General features: G+C 44.2%; 1 protein-coding gene across 7 annotated transcripts in view; it reads right to left on the minus strand.

Moving 5' to 3' along the window:
- Positions 1 to 14026, minus strand: part of DOCK6 (dedicator of cytokinesis 6) — a 245972-nt gene that overhangs the window by 111430 nt on the left and 120516 nt on the right. For all 7 annotated transcript variants that reach the window (XM_077470300.1, XM_077470296.1, XM_077470301.1 and 4 more), the window contains exons 12-14: positions 12373 to 12497; positions 9445 to 9538; positions 6792 to 6954 (exon numbers count right to left, since the gene is read on the minus strand). In XM_077470300.1, the coding sequence (XP_077326426.1) occupies positions 6792 to 6954; positions 9445 to 9538; positions 12373 to 12497 (382 nt within the window). The remainder of the gene's footprint in view (positions 1 to 6791; positions 6955 to 9444; positions 9539 to 12372; positions 12498 to 14026) is intronic.

Below are 14026 nucleotides of genomic sequence, written 5' to 3' on the forward strand. Positions count from 1 at the left end.
AAAAGAGCGCCCCCCCCCTCTGAGCCGTACCAGGCCGCGTGCCCTCAACATGGGGGGTGCCTTGGGGAAGGGGGGCCGCGCGGCCCCCCCACCCCAAAGCACCTTGTCCCCATGTTGATGAGGACAAGTGCCTCTTCCCGACAACCCTGACCGTTGGTTGTCGGGGTCTGCGGACGAGGGGCTTATCAGAATCCGGGAGCCCCCTTTAATAAGGGGGCCCCCGGACACCGGCCCCCCACCTTATGTGAATGAGTATGGGGTACAATGTACCCCTACCCATTCACCTGTGAAAAAAGTACAAAAAAAAAACAAAAACACAACACAGGGTAAAAATAGTTTATTGCACAGCTCCGGGGGTCTTCCGTCTTCGGGGGGTCTTTTCGCCGGACTCCTCCGCTATCTTCTTCTAGCTCTTTTGCTAGCGGAGGAGCCCGACTTTCTTCCTCGCCGCCGCCCTTCTTCCGACTTCGGGGGTCTTGTCCCCCTCTTCGGTTCTTCTACCGGGCCACCGCGCCTTCTTATAGCTCTTTTACAGGTGGTGGCCCGGTCTTCTGTCGCCACTGTCGTCGCTGCCGCCGCCTTCTGTTCTCTTCAGATCTTGACTCGTCGCTCCCTCCGCTCACAATGGCTCCCGCGCGACACGCCGCGACTTATATAGGGACATCGCCGGATGATGTCCCCACCACAATCCCTATATAAGTCGCTGCGCGTCGCGTCAGAGCCATTGTGAGCGGAGGATCCGACGAGGCAACATCTGAAGAGAAGAAGAGAAGAACAGAAGGTGGCGATGACAGCGGCGACATAAGACCGGCGCCACCGCCTGTAAAAGAGCTATAAGAAGGCGCGGTGGCCCGGCAGAAGAACCGAAGAGGGGGACAAGACCCCCGAAGTCGGAAGAAGAGGGCAGCGGCGAGGAAGAAAGCCGGGCTCCTCCGCTAGTAAAAGAGCTAGCAGAAGATAGCGGAGGAGTCCGGCAAGAAGACCCCCGAAGCTGTGCAATAAACTATTTTTACCCTGTGTTGTGTTTTTTTTGTACTTTTTTCACAGGTGAATGGGTAGGGGTACATTGTACCCCATACTCATTCACATAGGGTGGGGGGCCGGTATCCGGGGGCCCCCTTATTAAAGGGGGCTCCCGGATTCCGATAAGCCCCTCACCCGCAGACCCCGACAACCAACAGTCAGGGTTGTCGGGAAGAGGCCCTTGTCCTCATCAACATAGGGACCAGGTGCTTTGGGGTGGGGGGGGGCGCGGCCCCCCCTTCCCCAAGGCACCCACCATGTTGAGGGCACGTGGCCTGGTACAGCTCGAAGGGGGGGCGCTCGCTCGTCCCCCCCTTTCCTGGCCGGCCGGGTAGCGTGCTCTGACAAGGGTCTGATGTGGACCTGGGGGGGACCCCCACGACGTTTTTTTTCAGCGTTGGGGTTCCCCTTTGAGTCCATACCAGGTGGCGGGGCCAGCGACGTCTCCTTCGCGGGCCCGCCTACCTGGAGACCCGCTCGAAATGAGCGGACTTTTCTCCGGGCGGGAAAAGTCCATTCATTTCAAAGGTACGGCGGACTGGCACACACACGCCCGGATTGTCCGCCGAAATGCGAGTCCGGCGGGAAGATTGGAGTGCAAAACTACTTTCTAAGTCCGCCGTACTTTCGGGTCAAAAAAGTATGCCCGAGGCTACACACGGGGGGATTGTCTGGCGGACTTGAGTTTGCCGGACTTTTCCACCCGATTGTTTGATCGTGTGTACGCAGCATAAGTATTTATCACCTGGAAATAATCCTTAACTAGAAAACACCATTGTGCTCAAGTGAAGACTGTTTGGACAATATACAACCATGAAGACAAAATTCAATAGCTGACACCTTGTCCAACAAAACCTATTGTGTGAAGTGTAGAGACTTGAAGGGCACAGCTAAGCCATCTAAACATTTGTTGGACTGCTCAAAGCCCATCTCAAAACATGATGTGAGAGGGATATGCAAGTCAGACATATTTCAAAAGTACTTCAAGTAATTCAAACTATATGTGATATTTGTAGGTCACAAAATTATGTTAAGCATATTTTATATTCCATCATTTACTATGATTCCTGAACACTAGAGATATATTTGTTAGAACATATATAAAAACGAATGCATATTATAAAAATAAAAATATTAACTAAAAGAGATAAAACACCAAACACATGTGAGACACCTGGTGGTTGAAGGTGCTATTACCTTAAAATCACGAGGCTCCTGGGAAAGCTAACCATTACATGTTGCCTGCCAATGAGGAGGGAACACATACCTTCTGGGCAGAACTTAGTATAATTTTATGATCTTTTTGTTTAAGAGTATATTTAAGAAGCACAAAAGATGGTCCTAAGGAGAGCTGGGGGACATACCCTGGGGGGGGGACCTGAAGACTCCCAGACAAACTGACCCTCATGCACCATGCATGAATACATATTTTTACATTCACGAAGATCCCTGCTCCTTGGAACTCGGAGGTCACACAAAGTAATTCCTCTGTAAGAGAATCTATGTTGAAAGCCACGGCAGCCATCTTAAAATTCCTGGTAACCAACAATCCACACTAGTAGCCAATTGGAATGGGTAAATATACAATATTGATAATATTTTCTATGTTCTCTTAAAAATTGATGTTTTGAATATTCTATTATTGAAAATCGTTCTCCCGAATCAATAACCGCCTTTTAGATTTTTCTCTAAATTCTTTTTTTTCATTATAAATTTCTTTTTTCCGCATAGTTGCCAATTTTATTGACAAACAAACGTCTAATTTATTTCACATTGTTAACCACTTACTTACCTGCAGTATAGTAACGGTTGGACGTGTGAAATACAGTCGTTCTGTTTAATTGTCAATTATCAAAAGGTTATTGATTCTACCGAGAAGTGATGATGGTGATAATTAAGTCCAAAGTACGACACTCCCATTTCGTGGGTGTTTCCATTAATTGTCAACATGTGACACAATCGATATTTTAATTTCATGTAAATATTTGTCTTTTGTCAACCAATAAATGTAACTATTTTTTATGATCACTTGTCTCCGTGAATACGTTTCACATGTATAGACTGTGTCATATAGATTGATTTTGTATCTTAAAAATATCTTCGTTAAAAATTACTTAATAAATACTGTGCGGGAAACTGTCCTTAACCACTTGCCGACCGCCGCACGACGATATACGTCGGCAGAATGGCACGGGCAGGCATATGGGCGTATATATAAGTCCCAGCCTTCCCGCGGGTGGGGGGCCCGATCGGCCCCCCCCCGGTGCCTGCGGCGGTCGGCATTCGTTCGGGGGCGATCCGGGATGAGGGGACGGCCATTCATTCATGGCCACCCCCTCGCGATCGCTCCCGACAAATAGAAATGCTCCGTGACATCACTTCCTCTCCTCACAGGAGAGGAAGTGATGTGATCTCTCCTCCGTGTCGGTATTTTTCGTTCCGGCACCGAGGAGAGAGGATCGGTGAGTTGCACCAACACACCACACGTACAGTAGAACATGCCAGGCACACTCACACCCCCCCTTTACCCCCCGATCACCCCCCCAATTACCCCTGCCCCCCCCAGTCACAGTGACACCAATTGCATTTTTTTTTTTTTTTTTGCATTGGTGTCATTTGTGACTGTAATAACTGTTAGGGCAGTTAGGGTTAGCCCCCTTTAGTTCTAATGTGCCCCCCTAACCCCCTCAATAAGGGTTTAACCCCGTGATCACCCCCCGTCGCCAGTGTCACTAAGGCTGGGTTCACATTGCAGCGGTTTATGAGAACGAATGTGATTCGCACCGCACTGCAGTGCAAATCACATCCGATCTCTGTGCGATTCGAGTTCAGCCATACAGATAGTATGGCTGAATTCGCGCCGCACCCGCCGCAAATTCGCACGGGACCCTTTTTTTGGTCCGCAGCAGAATCGGATCGCATGGGTGTTCACACCATGCGATCCGAGTTTGCAGATCGCACTGCGATATGCGAACTGATCTGGGGGTGTCATTAACATTTCACTGACACTCCCAGCAGTTCGCATAGGGCAGTGTGAACTGCCGCCGGGAGGCATGCCATGCGGGAACCCGCCACGGATTTGTGGCGTTCCCGCATCGCTCCAGTGTGAACCCAGCCTAATAAGCGATCATTTTTCTGATCGCTGTATTAGTGTCACAGGTGACGCTAGTTAGGCAGGTAGGTATTTAGGTTCGCCGCAACTTTTTATAGCGCCAGGGACCCCCATATACTACCGCATAAAGCCCCACATCCGATCTCTGTGCGATTCGAGTTCAGCCATACAGATAGTATGGCTGAATTCGTGTCGCACCCGCCGCAAACTCGCACGGGACCCTTTTTTTGGTCCGCAGCAGAATCGGATTGCATGGGTGTTCACACCATGCAATCCGAGTTTGCAGATCGCACTGCGATATGCGAACTGATCTGGGGGTGTCATTAACATTTCACTGACACTCCCAGCAGTTCGCATAGGGCAGTGTGAACTGCCGCCGGGAGGCATGCGATGCGGGAACCCGCCGCGGATTTGTGGCATTCCTGCATCGCTCCAATGTGAACCCAGCCTAATAAGCGATCGTTTTTCTGATCGCTGTATTAGTGTCACAGGTGACGCTAGTTAGGCAGGTAGGTATTTAGGTTCGCCGCAGCTTTTTATAGTGCTAGGGACCCCCATATACTACCGCATAAAGCCCCCTGATTGCCCCCTAGTTAACCCTTTCACCAGTGATCACCATATAACTGTTACAGGTGACGCTGGTTGGTTAGTTATTTTTTTATAGTTTCAGGGCACCCGCCATTTATTACCTAGTCTCACTAGTGTACCCCTAAATTTAGGGGTGTCTACTTTCCAAAATGGGGTCATTTGGGGGGCGTTTGTGCCATCTTGGCATTTTATGGCCTTCAAAACTGTAACGCCCTTAGAAAGCCTGAAGGCGGTGCTTGGTTTTCGGGGCCCCGTACGCGGCTAGGCTCCCAAAAAGTCCCACATATGTGGTATCCCCGTACTCAGAAGAAGCAGCAGAATTTATTTTGGGGTGTCATTTCACATATGCCCATGGCATGCGTGAGCAATATATCATTTAGTAACAACTTTGTGAAAAAATAAAATAAAATAAAAAAGTTTGTAATTTTCCCGCAACTTGTGGCAAAATATAAAATATTCCATGGACTCAACATGCCTCTCAGCAAATAGCTTGGGGTGTCTACTTTCTAAAATGGGGTCATTTGTGGGGGTTTTGTGCCATCTTGGCATTTTATGGCCTTCAAAACTGTAATAGGTAGTGAGGAGTGAAGTCAAATATTTACGCCCTTAGAAAACCTGAAGGCGGTTCTTGGCTTTCGGGGCCCCGTACGCGGCTAGGCTCCCAAAAAATCCCACACATGTGGTATCCCCGTACTCAGGAGAAGCAGCAGAATTTATTTTGGGGTGTCATTTCACATATGCCCATAGCATGTGTGAGCAATATATCAATTAGTGACAACTTTGTGTAAAAAAAAAAAAAAAAATTTTTTTTTTGTCATTATTCAATCGCTTGAGGCAAAAAAATAAAATATTCAATGGGCTCAACATGCCACTTATCAATTTCCTTAGGGGGTCTACTTTCCAAAATAGGGTCATTTGGGGGGGTTTTGTACTGCCCTGCCATTTTAGCACCTCAAGAAATGAGATAGGCAGTCGTAAACTAAAAGCTGCGTAAATTCCAGAAAACGTACCTTAGTTTGTAGATGTGACAACTTTTGCGCAAACCAATAAATATACAATTATTGACTTTTTTTTTACCAAAGACATGTGGCTGAATACATTTTGGCCTAAATGTATGAATAAAATTGAGTTTATTGGATTTTTTTAATAACAAAAAGTAGAAAATATCATTATTTTTCAAAATTTGCGGTCTTTTTCCATTTATATCGCAAAAAATAAAAATCGCAGAGGCAATCAAATACCATCAAAAGAAAGCTCTATTTGTGGGAAGAAAAGGACGCAAATTTTGTTTGGGTACAACATTGCATGACCGCGCAATTACCAGTTAAAGCAGCGCAGTGCCAAATTGTAAAAAGACCTCTGGTCATTTACCAGCAAAATGGTCCGGTCTGAAAGTGGTTAAAAAGCACAACAGAGGGCTCAGGTAAACAGGGGGCTGGGGAACCGCTAATCGTCTGATGTTTTTTCACCTTAATGCATGGAATTCATTAAGGTGAAAAAACATGTACCTTTACAACCCCTTTAACTCCACTTACAAAGAAGTGAATGCCTGGGTATCAGCTTTAAATATTTAGTCTAGAAGTTCCGAACAGCATGGGGAATGGTTAGAATATTTGCCAGGTTTTTATCACTGCCCCAGTTGGGTAGGATTTCCCATTCCTCCCTGCATTTTTGTGATCAGAAATCTACTAATGTTTTTGTAAAAAGTACCTAGTGTATGGTCCCGCAAGAAAGCGTGGAAAATGAACTCCAGAGCAATTCTCTGATGGACAGTGGGACAGGAAGTGAGGGGAAATCTTCCTAAGAAGGGGCAAACATGGGAATAAAAAACTGCCAGAGGTTCTAACCTTTCTCCACAAACTATAACTTTGCCAGGGGTGCTGGACCAGTTGCAACCATAGTTGGCATTGTCACTGTTGCTGCCCAGCTTGGTGTCCATGTACAATGGAAAAAAGTTAAACGGAAACACGTGAAATAAAAAAAAAAAATATTCTGAATACAATCATTACAGGTATTAACCTCACATAGTTATGAGATAAGACATTCTGTTACAGGATAAAAATCTCACCTGTAGGAGGTGTAGGGGGAGAAGACATCCCGTGGGGGGAATTCCAGGACCTCTTTGGTGGGACGGACACGCGGATCGGGGTATGGCTTAACGTGACGAAGCTCTGGGGAGAGGCAATACTGTGGCATCTCAGGAGCGGGAGAGACATCAATTTTCAGATGGGCTACAAAAAAAAGTTTAGTAGTAAAAGTATTAATATATCTATAGAATTATATATAATATCTGGTATTTTATTTGATATATAGTCAAAACTTTCGATACAATAGGGAATAGTTAAAACCCATAGAGACTTTTTACTGTCCCGGAAAAGAGGACATTTCTCCAAAGCGAAGGAAACAAAGAGATCCCATCTTAGATAGTGGACACCAGAACTGGCGTCCCTATTGGAGGATTTCACCCGTTTCACTCACTTTCTGTTTTGAGGACAACCTTTTTCAGTTCAATCATTTTCAATGTCATTTCAGAAAGCAGTGGGGACCTTTAACCAAACAGAAGTGAGTAAAAATCAGCATCTGGGAGGTATAGAGCAAAAGAAAACTGACAGATTCCTGGTGACAACCTTTTCACCAGACAGGAAGTGAAAGCAGATCTTCACTCTAAAATACTTGTTTTCATAATTCTAACCTTATTTCCCTTCCTTAAAGTGGTAGCAAACTCTACATTATGACTTTCCTTCTTTAGGCTCCTTTCACACTACCGTAATTTCAAAGTTGGGTGATTTCATGGAATGCCTGTGTAACTCGCATCAAAAGTCAGACCAAAGTAGTACAGGGACAACTTTTGAAGTCACACAGATATGAATAGAACTCATTGAAAAACATGGGGAATGACTTGTCATGCGACTTTGCAGTCCCAGTCGCACAAGTGTGAAAAGGGTCTGAAAACTATTTAAAACCATTAAGAAACAGTATACACTAATAATGTTTTCAGTACATGTTTGCATTCTTTCAAGTCCTGATTAGAATTAGCCTACCCATGTTACGCCCCTTGTTACCATAAACGTACAATTGTAATATTAATGTGATACCTACATAATCATGTGTATAAAAACCTTCAATTGCGTCATAATAAAGGAGAACGGTTATTTGGAAAGATGCTGAGCGCATCTTTTGTGTCTGTTCCCTACTGCAGTAGTTATTATTAATTTGGAACCACTAATCAATATGAGGATAGGAGTTGCCTATCTATACATTTCCATGTCACGGTGCTGTGTTTACATTCAGCCTAAGGCCCCTTTCACACTTGTGCGACTTGTCCTGCGACTTGGGACAGCAAAGTCGCATGACAAGTAGTTCCCCATGATTTCCAGTGATAACCATTCATATATGTGTGATTTCAAGTCGTGCCAACTTCAAAGTAGTCCCTGTACTACTTTGGTCCGACTTTCATGCGAGTTGAGGTCCATAGACCTAAAGTTTACACAGGCATTCCCTGAAATCACGTCGCAATTGTGACAAAATCACGTCAAAAGCTCGCAACTTTTAAGTCACGGCAGTGTGAAAGGGGCCTAACCCTTGCATTTGTGTAAATATGGGGCGATGTTCATTTTAATAATGTTACCCGTGCATGATCATATTTGCGTGATTTGCTTTGTGTGCCGTCAGCCCATTCAGAAAGATACCGTGCCTGCGTCATCAAATCTCTGTGGCATTGCACTGTTATAGTACAGACCCATTCACAACTTCCAGAACCCCCCCCCCATGTGACTTGCTATGTCACAAGGGGGTGTCAACATCGGCACTGATCATTGGACAAGGAGAGAGGAGATGTAGTACATCACTTATCAGCTGTCTTCTACTTTTTAAAACACAACTACACCAAAACAGTAAATATCCCACAATTTTATATACTGTTTCACTGTTATATACATTATTTTACCAAAAGTATTGGGGCGCCTGACTTTACACACACATGAACTTTAATGACATCCCAGTATTAGTCCGTAGGGTTCAATACTGAGTTTGCCCACCCTTTGCAGCTATAACAGCTTCAACTCTTCTGGGAAGGCTGTGCACAAGGTTTAGGGGTGTGTCTATAAGAATGTTTGACCATTTCTCTAGGAGCACATTTGTGAGGTCAGGCACTGATGTTGGGCGAGAAGGCCTGGCTTGCAGTTGCCGCTCTAACACATCCCAAAGGTGTTCTATCAGGTTGAGGTCAGGACTCTGTGCAAGTAAGTCAAGTTCCTCCACCCCAAACGCGCTCATTCATATCTTTATGGACCTTGCTGTTGCTGCATGTTAGAACAGAAAGGGGGCATCCCCAAACTGTTCCCACAAAGTTGGGAACATGAAATTGTCCAAAATGTCCTGGTATGCTGACGCCTTAAGAGTTCCCTTCACTGGAACTAAGGGGCCAATCCCAACCCCTGAAAAACAACCCCACACCATAATCCCCCCTCCACCAAATGATTTGGACCAGTGCACAAAGCACTAAATGGAGTTACACATAAAAAATGTACCTGTTCCAACTTGCATAAAAATTCAGCTTATGATCAAACCTACAGAACCTATCTTGTTTGTAACCCGGGGACTGCCTGTATACTTGAAAATGTTGCTATTACTTTGTATCCTGCTTGACAAGCAATGAAGAGTAGAAGTGTGCGGCAACCATCCATACATTCCTGCAAAGTATCTGTGCACATGAGCTATACCTGTGACTGGTCGTAATCTGCGTAATGCAGTTGATGGTCTCTTCATGTCAGCCAAGACCTTGTAGAGATCTTCATCACTCATTCGGTCCCCTTCCTGTAAAAGATATTGAGAGAGTGACCCAAATTAACAGCTAAAAGAAGAAGTGCAATATCTCCTCGCCACCAACAAAACTGAAATCTGCACTGGAAAAGGACATGTGGAAAACTTAAAGTACAACTAAAGGTAAAACTTTTTTCTTTTTTTTTTTTTTTTATAGTTTTGGAGAGTGGAGAGGGATTGGAATGCTTGTCAGTTTTTATTGCGGTCTGTGCCCTATTTGTCCTGTTTACCACTATCATTGGAATGGGTAGCACAGTGGCTAAGTGGTTAGCACTTCTGCCTGGCAGCACTGGGGTTGTCAGGTAAAATCCCAACCACGACACTACCTGCCTGGAGTTTGCATGCTCTCCCCGTACCTGCATGGGTTTTCTCCTGGTACTCCTGTTTCCTCCCACACTCCAAAGACATGCAGGTTGGTAAATTGTCTCCTGTCTATATTGGCCCTACTATGTGTATCTATTAAAGTGTTTGTAAACCCTTTACAAACACTTTTTAGTACAGGCAGGCCTATAATTTGGCTTACCTTTTGCTATACTGGATATCCCCTAAATCTGCACAGTTTAGGAGATATACCCTGTATTTGCATGTGCCAACGTCATCGGCACATGCGCAGTTAAGCAAACTGAAGCAACAGCACGTAAATGCCGTTGCTTCAGTTTGACTGTGCCGTTACCGCTGGCTAACGTGCGCGTGCGTCATCATGGCTCTGGACAATTACAGTGCTAGAGCCGCGATACCCGGAAGTAACCCCCGGCAGAGATGTTGGCCGCCGGAACAGTGAACGAGGACCGCTTCGGGGGCTTCGATTTCAGGAAAGTAATACATAAAAAGCTAGTATGCTATGCATACTAGCTCATTATGCCTTTGTCTTGCAGGTTTATTTTATTTGGATTTTTTTTTTTTAGGGTTTACAACCACTTTAATGTGACTTGGGAAACTTAGATTGTAAGCTCCTTGAGGGCAGGTACTGATGTGAATGTGCACTATATATATATATATATATATATATATAGCGCTATGTACATTGATGCCATTATAGAAGTACCTGTAAAAAATAAATTATAATCATTAAAAGTGATCACTAGTTCTGGCAACCTGGGGGCCCCCATGGAATTGCCTTACCGTGCAAGGATTTCCTCTCACTTCCTGTTTGTCTATGGGAAAGGAAGTGAAGGGAAATCTCAGCAATGGGATACAGATGACAAAAAAATAAAAAATCTGACAGGGGCCCCTTACTCTATCCAAAATTTAAAAAAAAAAAAGTTTTGCATATAGTTCTACTTTAAGTGCCATTCCTGTTACAACAGATAAAATACATATATGTGATATGCTATGCCCTTCCAAAAAAAAGACACAGAATTGGACAATGAAGAACCAAATAACTGAAGGCCCATCCAGGCGAATCCTTCGTCTACCAGCGTGCCTAAGTTTTGGATCATAGCAGAACTGAAAGCATGATCATAAACACCAAGGGGTGGGACCCTTGTCCCCACAGTGATAGAATTTGCTTTGTGGTCGTCTGGAGTTAAACTGGGCAAATACGACTAAATCCAACACCAGAGAGAAAAATGCTAGCAAAAAAAACAAAAAAGATTAATAAATCTTAAACACAGGAGAACTGTATGAATTCTTCTATCCTCCTAGGACACTAGTAAATATTGAGGCATGCTAGTAATGGCAGGGGTTATCCTGGGTTGGCCTACAGTTTTTTTGTGTGCCGTTATATACCCTCATAATATAATCCAGCAACAGATGAGAAAGAAAAGTATAATTTTGTTCAGTGTGTGAACTGGACACCCTGCCCTACGAAGCCAAAGGGATGAATCTACTACTTCTTATATCTCTTTCCTTGCAAAAAAGAGAAAGACTAATAAGTGCAAAAGGTTTCTTCACAGTGAGTAACTGGTTCCCACAATTTACTTAAAGGAGTTGTAAAGGCAGAAGAATTTCTATCTTAATGCATTAAGATAAAAAAAAAACTTCTGTGTGTAACAGCCATCTCTGTCCACGAGTCCCTCGTCATCCAGTATTCTCCCTCGTGATTGACTCAGCCCCAGCAGCGGCACCATTGGCTCCCACAGCTGTCAAAGTCAGTTAGCCATTCAGGAGAGAGAGGGGCGGGACCGAAAAGGCAGCTCCGTGTGAATGGACACACGGAGCTGCAGCTCCGCTCGGGAGCCCCTATAGCAAGCTGCTGGCTGTGGGGGCACTCGACAGGAGGGAGGGGCCAGGAGAAGCAAAGAGGGACCTGAGAAGAGGAGGATCTGGGCCGCTCTGTGCAAAACCACCACACAGAGCAGGCAAGTATAAAAAAAATTTTAAATGAGACTTTGCAATCACTTTAAGCCCAAATAGAGACAATACTCATATTCATGCAAATCAAACAAAGTTGATCCAAATTAACATTTGAAGAGGACCCTTTATCAACCGGATCCCACTGTTAATATGGCTGTTTGCATTAAAATGGGTGAAAAATGGGTTAAAAAACAAAATTCGGTGCAGCTGTGCATGGTAGCCAATTGGCTTCTAACTTCAGCTTGTTCAATTAAACCTGGAAGCTGATTGGTTTCTATGCAGAGCTGCATCAGTATTTGCACTCTCCTGTTTTAGTAAATCAACCCCCATTAAGTCTCTATAGTGAGTGGTACCTTAAAAGTCCTGAAAATAATATGGTTTCCTTCAATTATAATGATGTGGTACCAAGACAGTCTACCAGCCTTGCAACATGCTTTCAATGTAGTAATGTCAAACCAGATTGAATTAAGTGTTAACCTCTTCCCAGTTTAATTGTTGCGTACAACTGGTTTCATCTCCCACACACATCTCACCTGTTTAAAGAAGTTGGTGACGGTGAGAGTCGCTGGTCGGAAAGTGTTAAAGCCACAAACTTCCTCCCCAACACTGAGCCGCTCAAAGGCTTTCCTCTTCCTCTCGTTCCATGTACCCTTTCGTTCTGTGCAAACCAGGAGGGAAATGCAGATTGTTGTTACCTTAGGAGTCATAGACAAATACGCAATCATTGTGCTCTACTGCTGTACACAGCCATACCTTAGCTAATTGGACCGAGCAAAAAAGCCCTAAACAGACTACTGCCTGGCTTTCCAATCCTGAGCTATAGTGGCATCAGATACTGCAGGCCCGGCGTCCAGAACGTTTCATCTTTATATTAAAATTAGGCCAGAGTTTACTAATGAAGTCATGGCCATATCAGAGTTTACTGATGAAGTCATGGCCATATCAGAGTTTACTGATAAGTCATGGCCATATCCGAGTTTACTGATGAAGTCATGACCAAATAAGAGTTTACTGATGAAGTCATGGCCATATCCGAGTTTACTGATGAAGTCATGGCCATATCCGAGTTTACTGATGAAGTCATGGCCATTCCAGAGTTTACTGATGAAGTCATGGCCATATCAGAGTTTACTGATGAAGTCATGGCCATATCCGAGTTTACTGATGAAGTCATGGCCATATCCGAGTTTACTGATGAAGTCATGGCCATATCAGAGTTTACTGATGAAGTCATGGCCATATCAGAGTTTACTGATGAAGTCATGGCCATATCAGAGTTTACTGATGAAGTCATGGCCATATCAGAGTTTACTGATGAAGTCATGGCCATATCAGAGTTTACTGATGAAGTCATGGCCATATCAGAGTTTACTGATGAAGTCATGGCCATATCAGAGTTTACTGATGAAGTCATGGCCATATCAGAGTTTACTGATGAAGTCATGGCCATATCAGAGTTTACTGATGAAGTCATGACCAAATAAGAGTTTACTGATGAAGTCATGGCCATATCCGAGTTTACTGATGAAGTCATGGCCATATCCGAGTTTACTGATGAAGTCATGGCCATTCCAGAGTTTACTGATGAAGTCATGGCCATATCAGAGTTTACTGATGAAGTCATGGCCATATCAGAGTTTACTGATGAAGTCATGGCCATATCCGAGTTTACTGATGAAGTCATGGCCATATCCGAGTTTACTGATGAAGTCATGGCCATATCAGAGTTTACTGATGAAGTCATGGCCATATCAGAGTTTACTGATGAAGTCATGGCCATATCAGAGTTTACTGATGAAGTCATGGCCATATCAGAGTTTACTGATGAAGTCATGGCCATATCAGAGTTTACTGATGAAGTCATGGCCATATCGGTAGAAAAGACCGCTCACCTGAATATTCTTTTAGTCAAAACATGATAGATAGTGGATCACTGCCAAAACATACATTCATATGTTCAGTTTTGTCTATATGTAACCCTAAATTCGGTCCATAATAATGCACTCTCCTTAGTTGAAACCAGTTCCAGGTTGTCTTGTAACATATTCATGTATTGCTTGCAAATAAATGCTTAAAACTAGTTAAATCCCTTTATGCTATCGGCCTTACTAACCAAGATATTAAATGATCTCTGATCTCTGCTATAGTGCTAACCTAACAGAGTGGGTAGATTATAAAGCAGAATTA

Source organism: Lithobates pipiens, unplaced genomic scaffold (genome assembly GCF_037356315.1).
Source record: "Lithobates pipiens isolate NorthernLeopardFrog02 unplaced genomic scaffold, aLitPip1_a1.2 Scaffold_8, whole genome shotgun sequence".
Taxonomy (NCBI): domain Eukaryota; kingdom Metazoa; phylum Chordata; class Amphibia; order Anura; family Ranidae; genus Lithobates; species Lithobates pipiens.